Here is a 17,928-nt window from a genome sequence, read left to right as displayed (position 1 = left end):
GCGCTGGTGGCCATGTCGTTATGGTGCCTCTATAGTCTTTTTAATACACAGAAAGACCATTTACATATGTCACGGTCAAAGAACTCTTCTGGCTGAATATTCAGTGAAGTTGCCGTGTCTTGCTAAATATTCATGGGCATTTCTTGCTTGTTGGTCATCTTGGCTCCATGTAGGTCTGTCCTTGAGTTGTTGTTGCCTATTGATGTTTCGTATCATGCCGTGTTTGACATTCCGTGTGGACCCCGAGACGAGTAGCTACTGTGTTAGCAGCAACCAATGTGGATCCGAATAAAGTACTCAAAACTAAAGCTCAGCGTTGTTTGTGCAGTGTGTCACGGACAGCCTGTATGAACCCTATTCCATTTGGACCCTAGACAAAAGTAGGGCACCATATAGGGAATAGGCTGCCATTTCAGATTGCGCCAAATATTTATGTTTAATCCCCACAGAGAAAAAGGAGGTTGCTGACTATATTAAACAGCGATTCTAGCCCTCCATCACCCTGTTTGCTAGACAAACAACAACAGGGAGAGAGAGACAGAGAGACACATACAGGGAGAGACAGAGAGTGCGAGAGGGAGAGATAGAGACACAGAGACACAGAGAGTGCGAGAGGGAGAGATAGAGACACAGAGACACAGAGACACAGAGAGAGAGAGAGAGAGAGAGAGACAGAGAGAGACAGAGAGAGAGACACAGAGAGAGACACAGAGAGAGAGAGAGAGAGAGAGAGAGAGAGAGAGAGAGAGAGAGAGAGACACACACAGAGAGTAAGAGACACAGAGAGAGAGAGAAGAGAGAGAAGAGAGAGAGAGAGAGAAGAGACACAGAGAGAGAGAGTAAGAGACAGAGAGAGAGAGAGAGAGACAGAGAGACAGAGAGAGAGAGAGAGACAGAGAGAGAGAGAGAGAGAGAGAGAGAGAGAGAGACAGAGACACACACAGAGACACAGAGAGAGAGAAGAGAGAGAAGAGAGAGAGAGAGAGAAGAGACACAGAGAGAGAGTAAGAGAGAGAGAGAGAGAGAGAGAGAGAGAGAGAGACACAGAGAGAGACACAGAGAGAGACAGAGAGAGAGACACAGAGAGAGACACAGAGAGAGAGACAGAGAGAGAGAGACAGAGACACACACAGAGAGTAAGAGACACAGAGAGAGAGAGTAAGAGAGAGAGTAAGAGAGAGAGAGAGAGTAAGAGACACAGAGAGAGAGTAAGAGAGAGAGAGAGAGACAGAGAGAGAGAGAGAGAGACAGAGAGAGAGAGAGAGAGAGAGAGAGAGAGAGAGAGACAGAGACAGAGACAGAGAGAGAGAGAGAGAGACAGAGAGAGAGAGAGAGAGAGAGAGAGAGAGAGAGAGAGAGAGAGAGAGAGAGAGAGAGAGAGAGAGAGAGAGAGAGAGAGACAGAGACAGAGAGAGAGAGAAAGAGAGAGAGAGAGACAGAGACAGACAGAGACAGAGAGAGACAGAGAGAGAGAGACAGAGACAGAGACAGAGACAGAGAGACAGAGAGAGAGAGAGACAGAGAGACAGAGAGACAGAGAGACAGAGAGACAGAGAGACACACACACAGAGAGAGAGAGAGAGAGAGAGAGACAGAGACACAGAGAGAGACAGAGACACAGAGAGAGAGACACAGAGAGAGAGACAGAGAGAGAGACACAGAGAGAGAGACACAGAGAGAGAGAGAGAGAGTGCTGGCCCAGCCGGTCCCTCTTTGTGCTGGCTGGGGAGGAAGAATGCAGTCCGTCAGCAGCCGCCATGTCGGCTCTATTGTGGGACAGCGGCTTGTGCACAAAACAAACAGAGAATCTGGGGCAACATGTTTACCCCCACACTTCACGCGATACCCTACAAATAAAACAGGCCAAACTAAAAGAGCTATGCTTCATTGTTTGTTCCCATGAAAGACAAAAAGGGTGTTCCAATCAATCCTGTAGAAAAAAACAACTGAAAATGTTTCATCTCACACCGCCGGCAAAGCCTGTAGCCCCAATCTCATTTCCATCCCTGAGCCTCGCCAGTCTTTTTCGTTTCCATTTGCAATAATTTATGGGGCCCAACGGGTGACATAATAAATTAGAAATTGAAAGGAAAATGACTTTATTCACCGGCCTGTCCTTCGATTCGATTGGAGTATGGCTGTGACGAGACTGCCCCTCTCCCTGAGGCAAGCCTGGGCCACCCTCATTGTGCACACAGCATGGTCTAGAATGCAGAGCGCTATCAGCAAATACCCCGAGTCAGCAGCACTAGCCAGCGGCGAGCGGTTATGCGTTGCGACTGGCACACCAGCCGATATTGTCATGTGCGATTAGGCCTGTGCTCAGGAACCTGTGAACTCATTCCTATGGCATCAAAGTCACCCCAGCCCCCTGCCCTCTCCCTCCCTCTCGCTCTTCCTCCCGCACTATTTATCTCCCTCTCTAGTCCCCGTCCAGCCCTGCCCCTCCAACACAATGTCCCCCCCCCTTTCATTGTGTTCTGTGTTTGAAGCTGCACTAAAGAGCCGACATTCAATATCAACCCAGACTGGTTTCTAATTCCAAAACAGCACGAATGGACATTTAAAAAAAAAAAATATATATATAGAGACAGAGGTAAGAGATGAGGCAGAGCTGAACGGAGCAGCAGAGGGCGGGAAAGGGGGAGAGGGAGGGAGATGGGGGGGGGGGCTGGGCAGGCCTGGGCTGTCAGACTGAAGGAAGCGCTGGTTCGCGGGCCTGCACGCAAATGGGAGAAGAGAGGCACCCGCAGGCTGCCTGAGGCAAAAGCCCGGGCCCTTCTGTTCTATCATTTAGGAGACAAGTCGTCCACTGATTCCCAATTAATATTTAACACTGCACAGACAACAAGGCCCTCCGATGTCTGCACTACACCAGCAGCCAGAGAAAGAGTGAGAGAGTGAGAGAGTGAGAGAGTGAGTGAGTGAGAGAGTGAGAGAGTGAGAGAGTGAGAGAGTGAGTGAGTGAGAGAGTGAGAGAGTGAGAGAGTGAGTGAGTGAGAGAGACCAAAGATTTGAGTGAGTGAGAGCGTGAGTGAGTGAGAGAGTGAGTGAAGAAGGGGAGAGAGAGAGAGAGAGAGACCAAAGATTTAGGAGAGCGATAGAGAGAGAAGAAGGGGGAAGAGCCGAAACAGACCGACAGAGAGAAACCAGCAGTAAAGATTACAGCTTTTCAGAAAATAAACACCCTCCATTGACTCAAATCACTGTCCAATATGGATGGATACTGTGGTCTGGATATATGAGTAAGGAATTTCATCGGGATGTGTGGTTAGACTGATTCCTTTTAGCCCTCAGGGATCCCCAGAGCAGAGGTGACAGTCAGGGTCAGCAAGAACACTCCATCCATGTCACACATCTGGTCTAATAGCTTGGATGGCCGAACCTCTGACAGTTACTGAACGCTGCTCTAGGTCTAATAGCTTGGATGGCCGAACCTCTGACAGTTACTGAACGCTGCTCTAGGTCTAATAACTTGGATGGCCGACCCACTGACACAGTTACTGAACGCTGCTCTAGGTCTAATAACTTGGATGGCCGAACCTCTGACAGTTACTGAACGCTGCTCTAGGTCTAATAACTTGGATGGCCGAACCTCTGACAGTTACTGAACGCTGCTCTAGGTCTAATAACTTGGATGGCCGAACCTCTGACAGTTACTGAACGCTGCTCTAGGTCTAATAACTTGGATGGCCGAACCTCTGACAGTTACTGAACGCTGCTCTAGGTCTAATAGCTTGGATGGCCGAACCTCTGACAGTTACTGAACGCTGCTCTAGGTCTAATAGCTTATACAACACAGTTAAGATGGGCCACACTAATTCAAGTTAAAGGTTCTTTAGAAGCCATGCTTTTAGCATTGTGCTGTGGCCAACATTTGCTGAAGTGTTTAGGTCTAATAGTCCATCCCTGACTTACTGAACGCTGCTCTAGGTCTAATAACATCCCCTCTGACAGTTACTCTCCATCCCTTGGATGGCCGAACCTCCAGTTACTGAACGCTGCTCTGTCTTAACTCAGTCCACCCTGATCTGAATGCTGCTCTCCTCCATTCCTCTCCTCTCTCGTCATCCCTCTCCATCTTCTCAGTCCAACCCTCTCCGTCCAACCCTCTCCATCTTCTCAGTCCAACCCTCTCCTCTCTCTAGGTCCAACCACAGTTAAGATGGGCCTATCAGTCCAACCCTTTCCATCTGTGGCCAGCAAGTGTTTTCCAACCCTTTCCTCTATCAGTCCAACCCTTTCCTCTATCAGTCCAACCCTCTCCATCTTCTCAGTCCAACCCTCTCCTATCAGTCCAACCCTTTCCTCTAGCAGTCCAACCCTTTCCTCTATCAGTCCAACCCTTTCCATCTTCTCAGTCCAACCCTTTCCTCTATCAGTCCAACCCTTTCCTCTCTCTCTCCATCTTCTCAGTCCAACCCTTTCCTCTCTCTCCATCTTCTCATTCCAACCCTTTCCTCTCTCTCCATCTTCTCAGTCCAACCCTTTCCTCTCTCGTCATCCCTCCTCTTTCAGTCCAACCCTTACCTCTCTCTCCATCTTCTCAGTCCAACCCTTTTCTCTCTCAGTCCAACCCTTCCTCTCTCTCCATCTTCTCAGTCCAACCCTTTCCCCTCTCTCCATCTTCTCAGTCCAACCCTTTCAGTCATCCTTAACTGGACTGAATGGACAGAGGCCAGGGGAAAACTGTCTCAGTCACCATAGGCAGTGCTGGATATGGACAGCAACTGTAAAATCATCCATCCAAAAGATGGCGTCGTTAGTAAGAGCACTACGACATTGTTTATGAAGAAAGAGTCCTAATCTTGGCAGTGACAACAGAATCTCACAGCCCCCATGACACCAATGTGCAACACCTCCGCAGCATCCTATGCCCCAGCCCACTGAGGGCTCAGCTCAGGAGATGGCGGGGGCTACCATGTCATTTCCTGTGGGACAGCAGGGGCCGTGGACACTCCTTCCCCTATTAGTAATATGGTGCCACTGTCATGCACCTGTGATGCCCAAATGCCAGCTAGCTGGGAGGGGGTTTGGCTTGGAACGGGAGCCTACAGTATGTTTCTAAACCGAGTCCCACCGTGGCCAAAACTAGAGCGGTGGCCTGCCTCCCAGAGACTAACTGCACTATGCAGTAACAATACTCCACACCCCCACGCCACCTCCTTGCCCCATTAACAGACGGCAGAGGGCAGAGCAAAGAGGCATGGCACTGTGGGATGCGACCCGCCGGAAATGATCATCTGAGTGCCAGCGCTGAGATGCCCTCCACCATCCTGGCACAACAGAGTGCCAGTGAGCATGAGACAGGCTGCTTGTGCTTGTACTGTTTGCTCAGACTGTGCCTGTCCTCAAAACCATGCTCAGGCCTGGGTTCAAATAGTCTTTGTTTTCTTATTTTAAAAAAAAAGAGCCTTCCTTCAGTGCCAAATTAGGGCGGGTTTGCACTTTTGGGACTATTCCATTGGTTCCATGGTGCCAAGCAAGCTCAATCAATTGTAGGTAAAGTTGTTACCTCATGAAAAAAAATTGGTGCATTGAAAAATATTTTTAAAAACATATATGGGTGGCTGTTGTAGAGATACACTTAGGGATACTGAGAAGAGTGTGTATATCAGGGAGTGTGGGCAAGGGGTGGAGCATGGAATCCTTGGCTGTCAATCACCTCTCATTTTGAAAAAAAATCCTTCTGACCTCTCTCTCTCTGTTCTCTGGCTAAAGAGGAATAAGTGGAATAATGACGGCGGCAGACTGGCCTTGTGCAGGGAGTCTGTGGAATTCCAAACAGGGGATGGAAAAGAGAGGCAGTTCAATCAGTGGGGAAAGGTCAACTGCATGCAGATTCTCCCCAGGTCCATCGCTGCTTCTCTCCATCTCTTATACCCTCCCTTTCTCTCTCCTCCACTCTGCATTTCCACTCCAATCCTCTCTCCCTCCGGGCTCAAAGGCAATCAGGGAAAAGGTTTGCTATTTCTGCTGCCACTCGTGACCACATTTAAATATTCTACAGAAAACCTTTCCCTTTTTCTCCACACTTAACAGGTCGTGGAGGTACAGTACTTCAATTGGATATTGAAGGGTAATTCTACTGTCATGTCTACCTCTGGCTCAAACACGAGAGCGAGAGAGCGAGAGAGTGAGAGAAAGGGAGAGAGCGAGAGACTGGAAGTCATAATTTGGAACATAGGCTGTGTCCATATAGTACACTACTTTATGACCAGGGTGCACAGAATATCAGCATATAAAAAGAATGACTAGAACTGACATTCCCATTCTTTTATTTCTTGTTCTACTCATTCTCCATGCACCTCTCCGATTGGCTTCCAAAGGCCTGCTGGATGATGATGTCAGCATGCCTTCTGGACATTGGGTTTAGAGCCAGGGCCTGCTGTTGGCTGGAGGCATGACAGGGAGACACAGATTGAACCTGAAGTCTGATCCAATCACAGGACAGAGCCCGAGAGGTCTGATCCAATCACGGGGCAGACACAGGAGTGGCTGTGACATGTGCGGTCTAACGAGGGAAGGACCTACGGCGGTCCGACCGGGGAAAAGAAGAACCCACCAACGTACAGAACCCATTCTGACAGGCCTGTCACAAACACACCATATGGACAGCCACGAGCGTCATCATCACTCCTGCTTATCTTGCCAACATTAAACCCACCGTACAAGAAAACAAATGACGTTACAGAGAATAAAATGGCCTGGACACATTCTTGTCAAATTGTAGACTGAAATCATGTAGGTGAAATGCTGTAGAGAGTACAGTACAGTGGCTTCTGTCTGGGGCTAGAAAGAGGTGCTATGGAAGGGCTGCTGCGTGCTGCTGTGCTGCGGTCCTGCCCAGCCCTCTTAGAGCTACTAACTCAAACCTCAGAACCCTTCTCTGTCCACACCTCCCTATCTAGGGAGAGGCCAGTTCCACGGGGGCTGAAGGCTGAGGAAGTGAGAGGGGGACTGAGGTCAGTGGCATCCGTCTCCCCGAAAGGCCCAGGGCCTTCCCTCGCTCTCCTCTGTCTGGGCTTCCCCTCTCTGGGGAACTGCTTGACAAGAGACCCTGACTCCACCGCCGTCTCCTCCCCTACCTCCATCTAGGGCAGCGTATACATTAGCTGCAGACAGGCATGATGGGGGGTTGGATGCTACAAATGTCACCTACAAAGGGAGATTTAATAAAAAATGACAGGGCCTGGCGCAGGGAGTGTGCAGCCACATACTCTGGGAATTTGGGGATGCTGAAAGCAAGTGCCTATGATTTATAATTTAAGTAATGCCTCCACACTCCTTTTAATTCCACGGCCAGAAAGATAAAAACATTCACCCAGTGAGCAGTGGCCTGTATTCAATGATGCCAAGGGAAGCCAGCCCCCTGCAAAAAAAAAAAAATTGAATCTGTCATTGTCTGGCTAATTTAATTAGCCATGGAAAAATTTAGACTTGAATTTTACTTGTGTCTCTTTTAAATGATTATAACAGTCCTCAACCATAGTGGCTGGCTAGATAAAATGGTCCCTTTCCTGAATTAGCCATGGATGGAGATAGGGATTTAGACTTGTGGTTTTACTTAGTTCTCCGTGTGATTAAATGATTATAACAGAGATTCTGATCCAACCATAAATTCATACATTGTTGTGCCCCTGGCCTGAGAAGATGAAAGTTCAATATGTAGCTAGATGTAGTAGGCTAATGTTAACTAGCTGGCCTAGTGCATCGTTACCCATGAACATAAATTAGGCTAGCGAGCAAGCATTTTAGCCAGGTAGCCTAGGACAACAAAAACTAAAATCGTGTACTATATGACAGAGATGTGTGACGAGTAGGTGTTCCAATACACTACATGACCAAAAGTATCTTAGTTGTCACTGTATAGGTGATTTGATGACGAAATATTGAAGTGGTGCTGGAATAGTGGAGGCAGCTCCTGTTTTCTTTGCGACTTGCGGTAAATCTCCGTGGTTCTAAATCAATAGTTGTTCAGTAGTCCGAAAATGTCTGAAGCATTAACTTGCTTTACCGTGCTGTGGTAGGTCGTGTACAGTTGAAGTCGTACATTTACCTACACCGTAGCCAAATACATTTAAAACTCAGTTTTTCACAAATTCCTGACACTTAATCCTAGTAGATATTCCCTGTTTTAGGTCAGTTAGGATTACAACTTTATTTTAAGAATGTGAAATGTCAGAATAAAAGTAGAGAGAATGATTTATTTCTGCTTTTATTTATTTCATCACATTCCCAGTGGGTCAAACATTTACATACTGTACACTCAATTAGTAATAGGTAGCATTGTTTTTAATTTTTTGTTTTTTTACATGGGTCAAACGTTTCAGGTAGCCTTCCACAAGCTTCCCACAATAAGTTGGGTGACTATTGGCCCATTCCTCCTGACAGAGCTGGTGTAACTGAGTCAGGTTTGTAGGCCTCCTTGCTCACACACGCCTTTTCAGTTCAGCCCACACATTGTCTATAGGATTGTGGTCAGGGCTTTGTGATGGCCACTACAATACCTTGACTTTGTTGTCCTTAAGCCATTTTGCCACAACTTTGGAAGTATGCTTTGGGTCATTGTCCATTTGGAAGACCCATTTGCGACCAATCTTTAACTTCCTGACTGATGTCCTGAGATGTTGCTTCAATATATCCACATAATTGTCCCTCCTCATGATGCCATCTATTTTGTGAAGTGCACCAGTCCCTCCTGCAGCAAAGCAACCCCACAACATGATGCTGTGGAGTGGTTGAAAAACGAGTTTTAATGACTACAACCTAAGTGTATGTAAACTTCCGACTTCAACTGTAACTGCTTGCTTGTGGACTTCACCGGAAAGATGTTGCTCTCTGGTTTTGTTATAAACGAAGGTGGGGTTGAATTTATCTTGCCACCGTGTCTTCTTATTGTCTGTGCCACCGTTATATGTATATAGGCCTAGGCTAAGGATATGAACTTATAGGTTATATTGCAAACAACGCAACTGTCAAAACACATTTTTCCTGGCTTGGCTTCCCCGGTGGTATTACCTACACACTGGTATTTTTAAGGCCCCCCCCCCTTCCTCCTCCCCGCCGTTTCTCCCGCTAAGCTCTGTGCTCTCAGGGGAAATTGATTGTCTGGCAAGCCGATCTGAATGCTTTCCGCCAGTTAAGTCCTTTTTTATTGAGGGTATGAGGTATTTTTTAATGGGAGTCACGTCAATGAACTGTGCAGCCCCTCTGCATTTACATGCAGGGGGGGGGTTCTAATACCCCTGCTGCCCCCCCCCCCTACCCACCACCGCTTTCCTAAGCACCCACCCTCCTCACTGCTTTTGTGCAAAGGACAGAAGATGCAAATGGGAGAGCGGCTCCCCTCTCCTGTCACTGCCAGGTAACAATCTCCCTCACACCCTCTTTCTCTCTGTGAGCGGTTGGAATCGTTCAGGCTAGGCAGGCAGCAGCGTTCTCCTGAGAGCCCGGGTCAACTTACCCCACAACGCCGCCTCCTCGTCCCTCATCTCTAACTGGGCCACGGGTGATCGATTGACGATGACCTAGCTTTGCACGAGGGAGCTCAGTGTGTGCCCACGTTCCCCCGGCCAAAGCTGACATCTGCCCGTCCGAACCCCTTTTGAGCCTGGCTGAACAATCCCCTCTCTCATTGAGGGGCAACGGCTATAGAGTACAGTACAATTCTGAAATCCAACACACAGTCTCACCTTCGCCGGGACAGAAAGGAGGCCAGTCTTCTCAAATACACTCATTATAAACCTCAATGCGGCCACGGTGGTAATCTTTCAATCAACGGATTTAACAGGTGGACAGAGAGACAGAGAGCGAGAGAAGGGGGGACAAGGAGAAACTGTTCTTTTTATCTATTGATTCTAACTCCGACTCCCACTGGCTGCTCTTCAATAAGAGGCCCGGGGAGGAAGTGGGCTAATCCTGTCCAAATTGGAAGGAATCGATTAAGACGGCCATTCGAGGCCGACCTCTTTTGTCCTCGCACTCTTCATTTCTCCCCTCTTAATCACTTTCTCATTCACTCAACTGGACGGGCTTCACTCCACTATAGGTCTGCTCCATCCTCATGGAACCAGGAAACACTAACGTAAGGTCTGAACAACCAGGTCCTCTCCTTTACCTCTCCCTCTTTTGATAATTGACGCAAACAGGGGAAGGACATTGTTGAAAGCTAATTGGCCTGTCAGACCCAGGTTAGTATTTCATTTCTTGCCCTACAGCCAATCAGGGGTGTCGATAGCTGGGTAGAGCGAGGAAGGGGAGCAGGCACTGCTATCCCCATTAATAAAGGAGTAACATGTAACCTTTTAGCTATAATATTTGTGGGGATTTTTTTTTAACTTGAGAAAGCTGAGTATCGCTTTACAACCTTATCGTACTTATAAAAAAAACATCTGTTACAAGTTGTCAATCTTGCAAACATGAATCAATCATGCAACAGTGAAAGGTGTACACAAGCTGGCCAGAACAATAAAGCTATTTTATTGTGGCATGCGGAAGTCAGAAAAGTATGTTTCCTTTACTACTAGTGATAATGCTATTGAAAAGTAGGGCTATTAGCAGGTGAAATTGTTACATGTACAATAGTTCCTTTAAGCTTCCCTAAGCTGAGGTAGAAATTGCTAGGTTAGTGTGCTCCTTCTCTACTTCCCCTTTAAATCGGCTTGTGAGGTACTAGGACCGCCACGCAAACATAGAACGTTCCCAGAGTATTTAGTGCCCTATAAGCGTAACAGCCCGCCACACACACACACACACACACACACACACACACACACACACACAGGACAGTTTTGTTCCACTAAAGGGTTAATCCTGAGGCTTTAGGGAATTTAGGCAGAAATTCACCTTCTAGTGGGAATACGGCAGCTTTCTTTAATCCTTAGCTGGTCCAAACTAGTTTCTAGTTTCTTTCCCCTCCCGTTTTACATAACTTCCCATGGACATACAGTGTTTCATGTGAAGGAAGTTGGAGGCTTGTGTTCTGGGCTCAAACAGAGCAGCTGTGGTGCTTTACAGCCAGCCCACCGTGCCGCAGAGGCAGGGGCCAGACACTGTAAATGTTTACACACCCCGAGGGTCCCCGAGGGTCACCCAGGGCAAGGGAGGCACATTAAACACTAACACTGTTCAAACGCGGCGTTGCCAGGACTGCACAGTCAGCACGGCTAAACAGTCCCTCTCTTCACAATGAGGAACAACACGGCGACCCCAAAGACTCACTTTACTGTAAGTGCACACCACATCAAATACAGTGCCTTGACTTTTTCCACATTTGTTGTGTTACAGAGTGAAATTAAAATGGATTAAATTGAGATTGTGTGTCACTGATCTACACACAATATCCCATAATGTCAAGGTGGAGTAAAAATTTGCTTAACAAGATACATAATAAGTGGCATAGACTCACTCTGCATGCAATAATAGTGGTTAACGTGATTTTTGAATGACTACCCCATCTCTGTACCCCCACATAGAAGGTACACAAAGACCAGGGACGTTATCCAAAGTTTCGCAAAGCAGGGCACCTATTGGTAGATGGGTGAGGGGAAAAAAGCAGACACCGACTGTCCCTTAGAGCATGCTGGAGTTATTAACTATACTTTGGATGGTGTACCACTACGCCCACTCACTAAAAAGATACAAGCGTCCTTCCTAACTCAGCTGCTGGAGAGGAAGGAAACCGCTCAGGGATTTCACCATGAGGCCAATGGTGACTTTAAAACAGTTATAGAGTTTAATGGCTTGTGATAGGAGAAAACTGAGGATGGATCAACAACATTGTAGTTACTCCACAATACTAACCTAAATGACAAAGTGAAAAGAAGAAAGCCTGTACAGAATACAATTATTCCAAAACATGCATCCTGTTTTCAATAAGGCACTAAAGTAATACTGCAAAATAAATGTGGTAAAGAAATTAACTTTTTGCCCTGAATAAAAAGCATTGTTTGGGGCAAATCCAACATATCACTGAGTAACACTCTTCATATTTTCAATCATGGTGGTGGCTGCATCATGTTATAGGTATGCTTGTCATCGGCATGGACTAAGGAGTTTTTAGGGGATACAAAAAAACCTGGTTCAGTCTGCTTTCCAACAGACACTGGAAACAAATTCATCTTTCAGCAGGAAAATTACAAACATACACTGGGGTTGCTTACCAAGACGATATTGAAATGTTCCCAAGTGGCCTAGTTACCGTTTGCTCCTTGAAAATCTATGGCAAGACTTGAAAATGCCTGTCTAGCGATGTTCAAGAACCAACTTGACAGAGCTTTAATTTTTTAAAGAATAAATGGGAAAATATTGTACAATCCAGGTATGCAAAGCTCTTAGACACTTACCAAAAAACTCTCATAGCTGTAATCATTGCCAAAGAGGTTGAATACTTGTCTAATCAAGATGTGTTTTGTTTTACATAATCGTATAATTGTTCCTTCCAGTATGACATTAGAATATTGTGTGTAGATAGATCATTGACAAAAAAGGACAATTAAATCCATTTTAATCTCACTTTCTACCCTAACAAAATGTGTCAAAAGTGGGGCTGACCCTATTTAGTCGACTGGTCGAGTTACTCATTGTCTTTTGTTTGGAGTGCTCCTGTCAATCTTAAGTAAGGACACGCACCTTGTTTATGCATAGAAGTACAGTCGGCCTAGGCTGCCTGGCCTGCGCGCAAATGTAGGCCTATAAATGTGCCCATTTGGGGATCTGATACTATTTCTGATTGACTTAACTCACCATCGCCGTGGAGCTGATCAAAGTATTTTTTTTATTTGAATCAAACAGCAAGTAAACAATGTCTATTTGACCTCCGTTGAGAATGACAATAGTTCCTTTGAAAAATATTTCCAGCGCTCTCCCTTTCTATAACCACTCAGCATGAAAGGAGAAAATATGCTCTGATCCGGTGGAAACGTCATAAAAAAGGCCTATCTGATTATTTCTTATACCTTGCACAAATAGCCGACAGCTGTGGCTGTCTGTCCGGAGTTTAATGGCGCAGGAAACTCTGAGGGCCCAGAATATTTGATACAATGTTTCAAGTTTGCTAACACGAGATTTTGGATCAAGTTAATTGTTGATACAATGTTTCAAGTTCCTTGCAGACAGGCCATGCGTAGCCAATGTGATTTATAGGATATTTATCTTTAAATCTGGATTATTTTCTACCTGCGGGCTGCAATGTTTTTACTTGTTGGCTTAAGGTAGGCTATTTGTACATATTGGCAATGGCAATAGAAGTTACTTTTAGATTTGTATCATTTTCATTTAGATATCATTTTGATTAACCACATGACATTGATTTGTAGATATTTAGACTTTATTATAAATTAAATGAAACTGTTCCACGAAAATGTGCATATGAAAATCATAAGTGGCATGCAGATGTGTAGAAATGTACGATAACATGGCACTCCAAATGCAAAAGGTTGCCGACCGCTGGTGTAGCCTATTACCAGCAACTTCAGGAGCATAATGGCAGAATCTGCTAAGGCCAGTAGCAACGGGCAGCGGGGGAACGACGACACCCCCCCCCTTCTGGTTAGGCTATATTGATCTCTGGCTCCCTCTTTAGTAATTTGTGTTTCTTAATTTTTCATTGAAGTGCATAAAGCTCAGTAGCCTACATATAGTTGAATTTATTCAAACAGTGTGTGTATATATGGAAAAATACACATTTAACATTTCGACCAATTGATTGGTTGAAAGAACAGACGACTCTCGGTCGACCAAGATTTTCATTAGTCGGGGACAGCCCTGGTAAAAGGTCAAGAGGTGTGAATACTTTCTAAAGGCACTGTACATTTGGAAACAACAAATAACGTCAACCTAACAAAACCCTTGGCCTTTCTTATATTTCCTTGTCGTGGACTTACATTTTCGGCTGAGTGCTTGAGGCGGCTCCAGGGCCTTGCTAGCACACAGGGGGTGCTGGGAGGATGGGATGGGAGGGTTCTGCCTCCTCTGCAGGCAGGCCAGCATGGTGGGGGGGTGGGGAGACAACTACAGCCGGAGGACTGCCAAGGCCAACCTGGGGGAGAAAGAGAACGAGAGAAGAGAACGAGAGAAGAGAACAAGAGAAGGGAATGAAGAAAGAATGTGAGAAAAGCATCAGAACAGAAGAAGCAGAACTTCACGGGCATGGAAGTCTGTGAAGCTCAGTAGCAGGCTGGGACAAGGACCGGTTCGATGCCGCCTACAACTGCCTGTCTTCTTAGGAACTCTGTAACAATGATAAACATGCACCTGCCCTGTGCTGGGGGCAGAAGAGTTCAAACAGGTTCAAGGAAGGAGGGTCCAAACTGACGCTTTCAAACATGGCATCTGCTCTAGCGTGACTTCTGTCTATTAGATACACCTCTTTCTAACTAACACAAAGTGCCTTCAGAAAGTATTCACACCCCTTAACTTGTTCCACATTTTGTTGTGTTACAGCCTGAATTTAAAATGTATTAAATAGAGGGGTTTTTGTCACTGGCCCACACACAATACCACATAATGTCAAAGTAAAATAACGTTTTTGATTTTTTTTGGACTAATTAATAAAAAATGAAAATCTGTAATGTCTTCAGTCAATACAGAGCATTCAGAATTTATTCAGACCCTTTGACTTTTTCCACATTTTGTATCGTTACAGCCGTATTCTAAAACGGATTATATAGTTTTTTTCCCTCATCAATCTACACACAATACCCCATAATGACAAAGCTAAAACAGGTTTTTATACATTTTTGCACATTTATTAAAAATACAAAACGGAACTATCACCAGTGGTAAAGTATCAATTGTGATACTTGAGTAAAAGTATGGATACCTTAATAGAAAATTACTCAAGTAAAAGTCAGAGTAAAATACTACTTGAGTAAAAGTCTAAAAGTATTTGGCTCTAAATATACTTAAGTATCAAAAGTAAAAGTATAAATAATTTCAAATTCCTTAAAATGCACTGATAGCCAGGGGGAACACTCATTTACAAATTATGCATTTGTGTTAGTAAGTTTGCCAGATCAGAGGCAGTAGGGATGACCACGTGTTATCTTGATAAGTGCATGAATTGGACCATTTTCCTGTCAGCTTAGCACTCAAAACATAACGAGTACTTTTGGGTGTCAGGGGAAAATGTATGGAGTAAAAACTACATTATTTTCTTTAGGAATGTAGTGAAGTAAATGCTGTCAAAAAATAAATAGTAAAGTAAAGTGCAGATACCCAATAAAACTACTTGAGTAGTACTTTGAAGTATTTATACTTACGTACTTTACATCACTGAATAGAACATTTACATAAGCATTCAGACTCTTTACTCAGTACTTTGTTTAAGCACCTTTGGCAGCGATTACAGCCTCGAGTCTTCTTGGGTATGACGCTACAAGCTTGGCACACCGGTATTTGGGGAGTTTCTCCAATTCTTCTCTGCAGATCATCTCAAGCTCTGTCACGTTTGATGGGGAGCGTCGCTGCACATCTAGTTTCAGGTCTCTCCAGAGATGTTTGATTGGGTTCAAGTCCACTCAAGGACATTCAGAGACTTGTCCTGAAGCCACACTTATGTTGTCTTGGCTATGTGCTTAAGGTCATTTTCCTGTTGGAAGGTGAACCTTGGCCCCAGTCTGAGGTCCTGAGTGCTTAAGCAAACTCCAAAGCGGCTGTCATGTGCCTTTTACTGAGGATTGGCTTCGGTCTGGCCACTCTACCATGAAGGCCTGATTGGTGGAGTGCTGCAGAGATGGTTGTCCTTCTGGAAGGTTCTCCCATTTCCACAGAGGAACTCTGGAGCTCTGTCAGAGTGACCATCGAGTTCTTGGTCACCTCCCTGATCAAGACCCTTCTCCCCAGATTGCTCAGTTTGGCTGGACGGTCAGCTCTAGGGAGAGTCTTGGTGGTTCCAAACTTCTTCTAAAGAATGATGGAGGCTACTGTGTTCTTGGGGACCTTCAATGCTGCAGAAATGTTTTTGTACCCTTCCCCATATCTGCTCCTTGACACAATCCTGTCTCAGAGCCCTACGCACAATTCCTTCGTCCTCATGGCTTGGTTTTTGCCTTGACATGCACTGTCAACTGTGGGAGCTTTCCAAATCATGTCCAATCAATTGAATTTACCACAGCTGGACTCCAATCAAGTTTTAGAAACAACGTTTTCCTCTGTAATGAATACGCTATTGTCCGGTTGGAATATTATTGAAGATTTATGATAAAAAGACCCTAAGGATTGATTGTGAACATCGTTTGACATGTTTCTACAAACTGTAATGGAACTCGTTGACTTTTCGTCTGGATTTTGCGCTCGCGCATTGTGCCTTTGTAATAGTGAACTAAACGCGCGAACAAAACTGTGGTATTTGGACATACATATGGACATAATCGAACAAAACAAACATTTCTTGTGGAAGTGGGAGTCCTGGGAGTGCATTCCGACAAAGATCAGCAAAGGTAAGTGAAGATTTATAATTCTATTTATGAATTTTGTTGACTCCACAACTTGGCGGGTAACTGTATGGCTTGCTTTTGTGGCTGAACGCTGTTCTCAGATTATTGAATATTGTGCTTCTACCGTAAAGCTTTTTTGAAATCTGACACAGCGGTTGCATTAAGAACAAGTTTATCTTTAATTCTATGTAAAACATGTATCTTTCATCAAAGTTTATGATGAGTATTTTTGTTATTTGATGTGGCTCTCTGCAATTTCTCCGGATGTTTTGGAGGCATTTCTGAACATGGCGCCAATGTAAACTGAGGTTTTTGGATATAAATATGAACTTGATCGAACAAAACATACATGTATTGTGTAACATTGAGTCCTGGGAGTGTCATCTGACGAAGATCGTCAAAGGTTAGTGATTCATTTTATTTATATTTCTGCTTTTTGGAACACCTCTCTGTGGTTGTAAAATGGCTGAATGCTTTCTGTGACTAGTTGCTGACCTAACATAATGGTATGTTCTGCTTTCGCCGAAAAGCCTTTTTGAAATCAGACACTGTGGTTGGATTAACGAGAAGTGAATCTTTAAAATGGTGCAAAATACTTGTATGGTTAAGGAATTTTAATTATGGGATTTCTGTTGTTTTGAATTTGGGGCCCTGCAATTCCACTGGCTGTTGGCGAGGTGGGACGCTAAGCGTACCGAACGACCCCAGAGAGGTTAATTAAGGACTGGGGAGTTTTTCAGGATAAAAAAGAAACGCAAAGGAGCTAAGCACAGGCAAAATCCTAGAGAAAAACCTGGTTCAGTCTGCTTTCCACCATACACTGGGAGATGAATTCCCAGGACAATAACAACACAGTAACCGATTGTCAGCAGGACAATAACATAAAACACAAGGCCAAATCTACACTGGAGATGCTTACCAAGAAGACAGTGAATGTTCCGGAGTGGCCAAGTTACGGTTTTGACTAAAATCTACTTCAAAATCTTTGGTAAGACCTGAAAATGGTTGTCTAGCAATGATCAACAACCATTTTGACAGAGCTTGAAGAATTTTCAAAATAATAAATGGGCAAATGTTGCACAATCCAGGTGTGGGAAGCTCTTAGAGACTTATCCAGAAAGACAGCTGTAATCGCTGCCAAAGTTGATTATAAAGTGTATTGACTCAGGGGTGTGAAAACTTACGTAAATTACATATTTCTGCATTTCATTTTCAATACATTTGCTAGAATTTCCAAAAACAAGTCTTCCCTTTGTCATTATGTGTATTGTGTGTGGACGGGTGAGAATTATTATTATTTTTATTCGATTTTGAATTCAGGCTGTAAAACAACAAAATGTGGAATAAGTCAAGGGGTATGAATACTTTCTGAAGGCACTGTACAGTACATACACACACATACACTGCTGTGCCATGGTGATTGATAGCATTATCTCTGGACAGCAAAAAAATGGTAATGTTGAGAAACAGCAGTCTGTCTGTAGCAACT

The 17,928-nt window shown here is 44.8% G+C and overlaps 1 protein-coding gene across 5 annotated transcripts in view; it reads right to left on the bottom strand.

Annotated features, from left to right (window-relative positions):
- fam222aa (family with sequence similarity 222 member Aa) overlaps positions 1-17,928 on the bottom strand; it is a 75,710-nt gene that overhangs the window by 18,379 nt on the left and 39,403 nt on the right. For 3 of the 5 annotated variants that reach the window (XM_035735479.2, XM_035735480.2, XM_035735481.2), the window contains exon 2: positions 13,887-14,041. The exons of the other annotated variants lie outside the window; for them this stretch is intronic. In XM_035735479.2, the coding sequence (XP_035591372.1) occupies positions 13,887-13,992 (106 nt within the window). In that variant the 5' untranslated portion in view covers positions 13,993-14,041. The remainder of the gene's footprint in view (positions 1-13,886; positions 14,042-17,928) is intronic. 5 annotated transcript variants of the gene reach the window in all.

The sequence above is a fragment of the Oncorhynchus keta genome, chromosome 25, assembly GCF_023373465.1.
Source record: "Oncorhynchus keta strain PuntledgeMale-10-30-2019 chromosome 25, Oket_V2, whole genome shotgun sequence".
Taxonomy (NCBI): Eukaryota; Metazoa; Chordata; class Actinopteri; order Salmoniformes; family Salmonidae; genus Oncorhynchus; species Oncorhynchus keta.
This window is presented reverse-complemented; position numbering and strand designations above follow the sequence as displayed.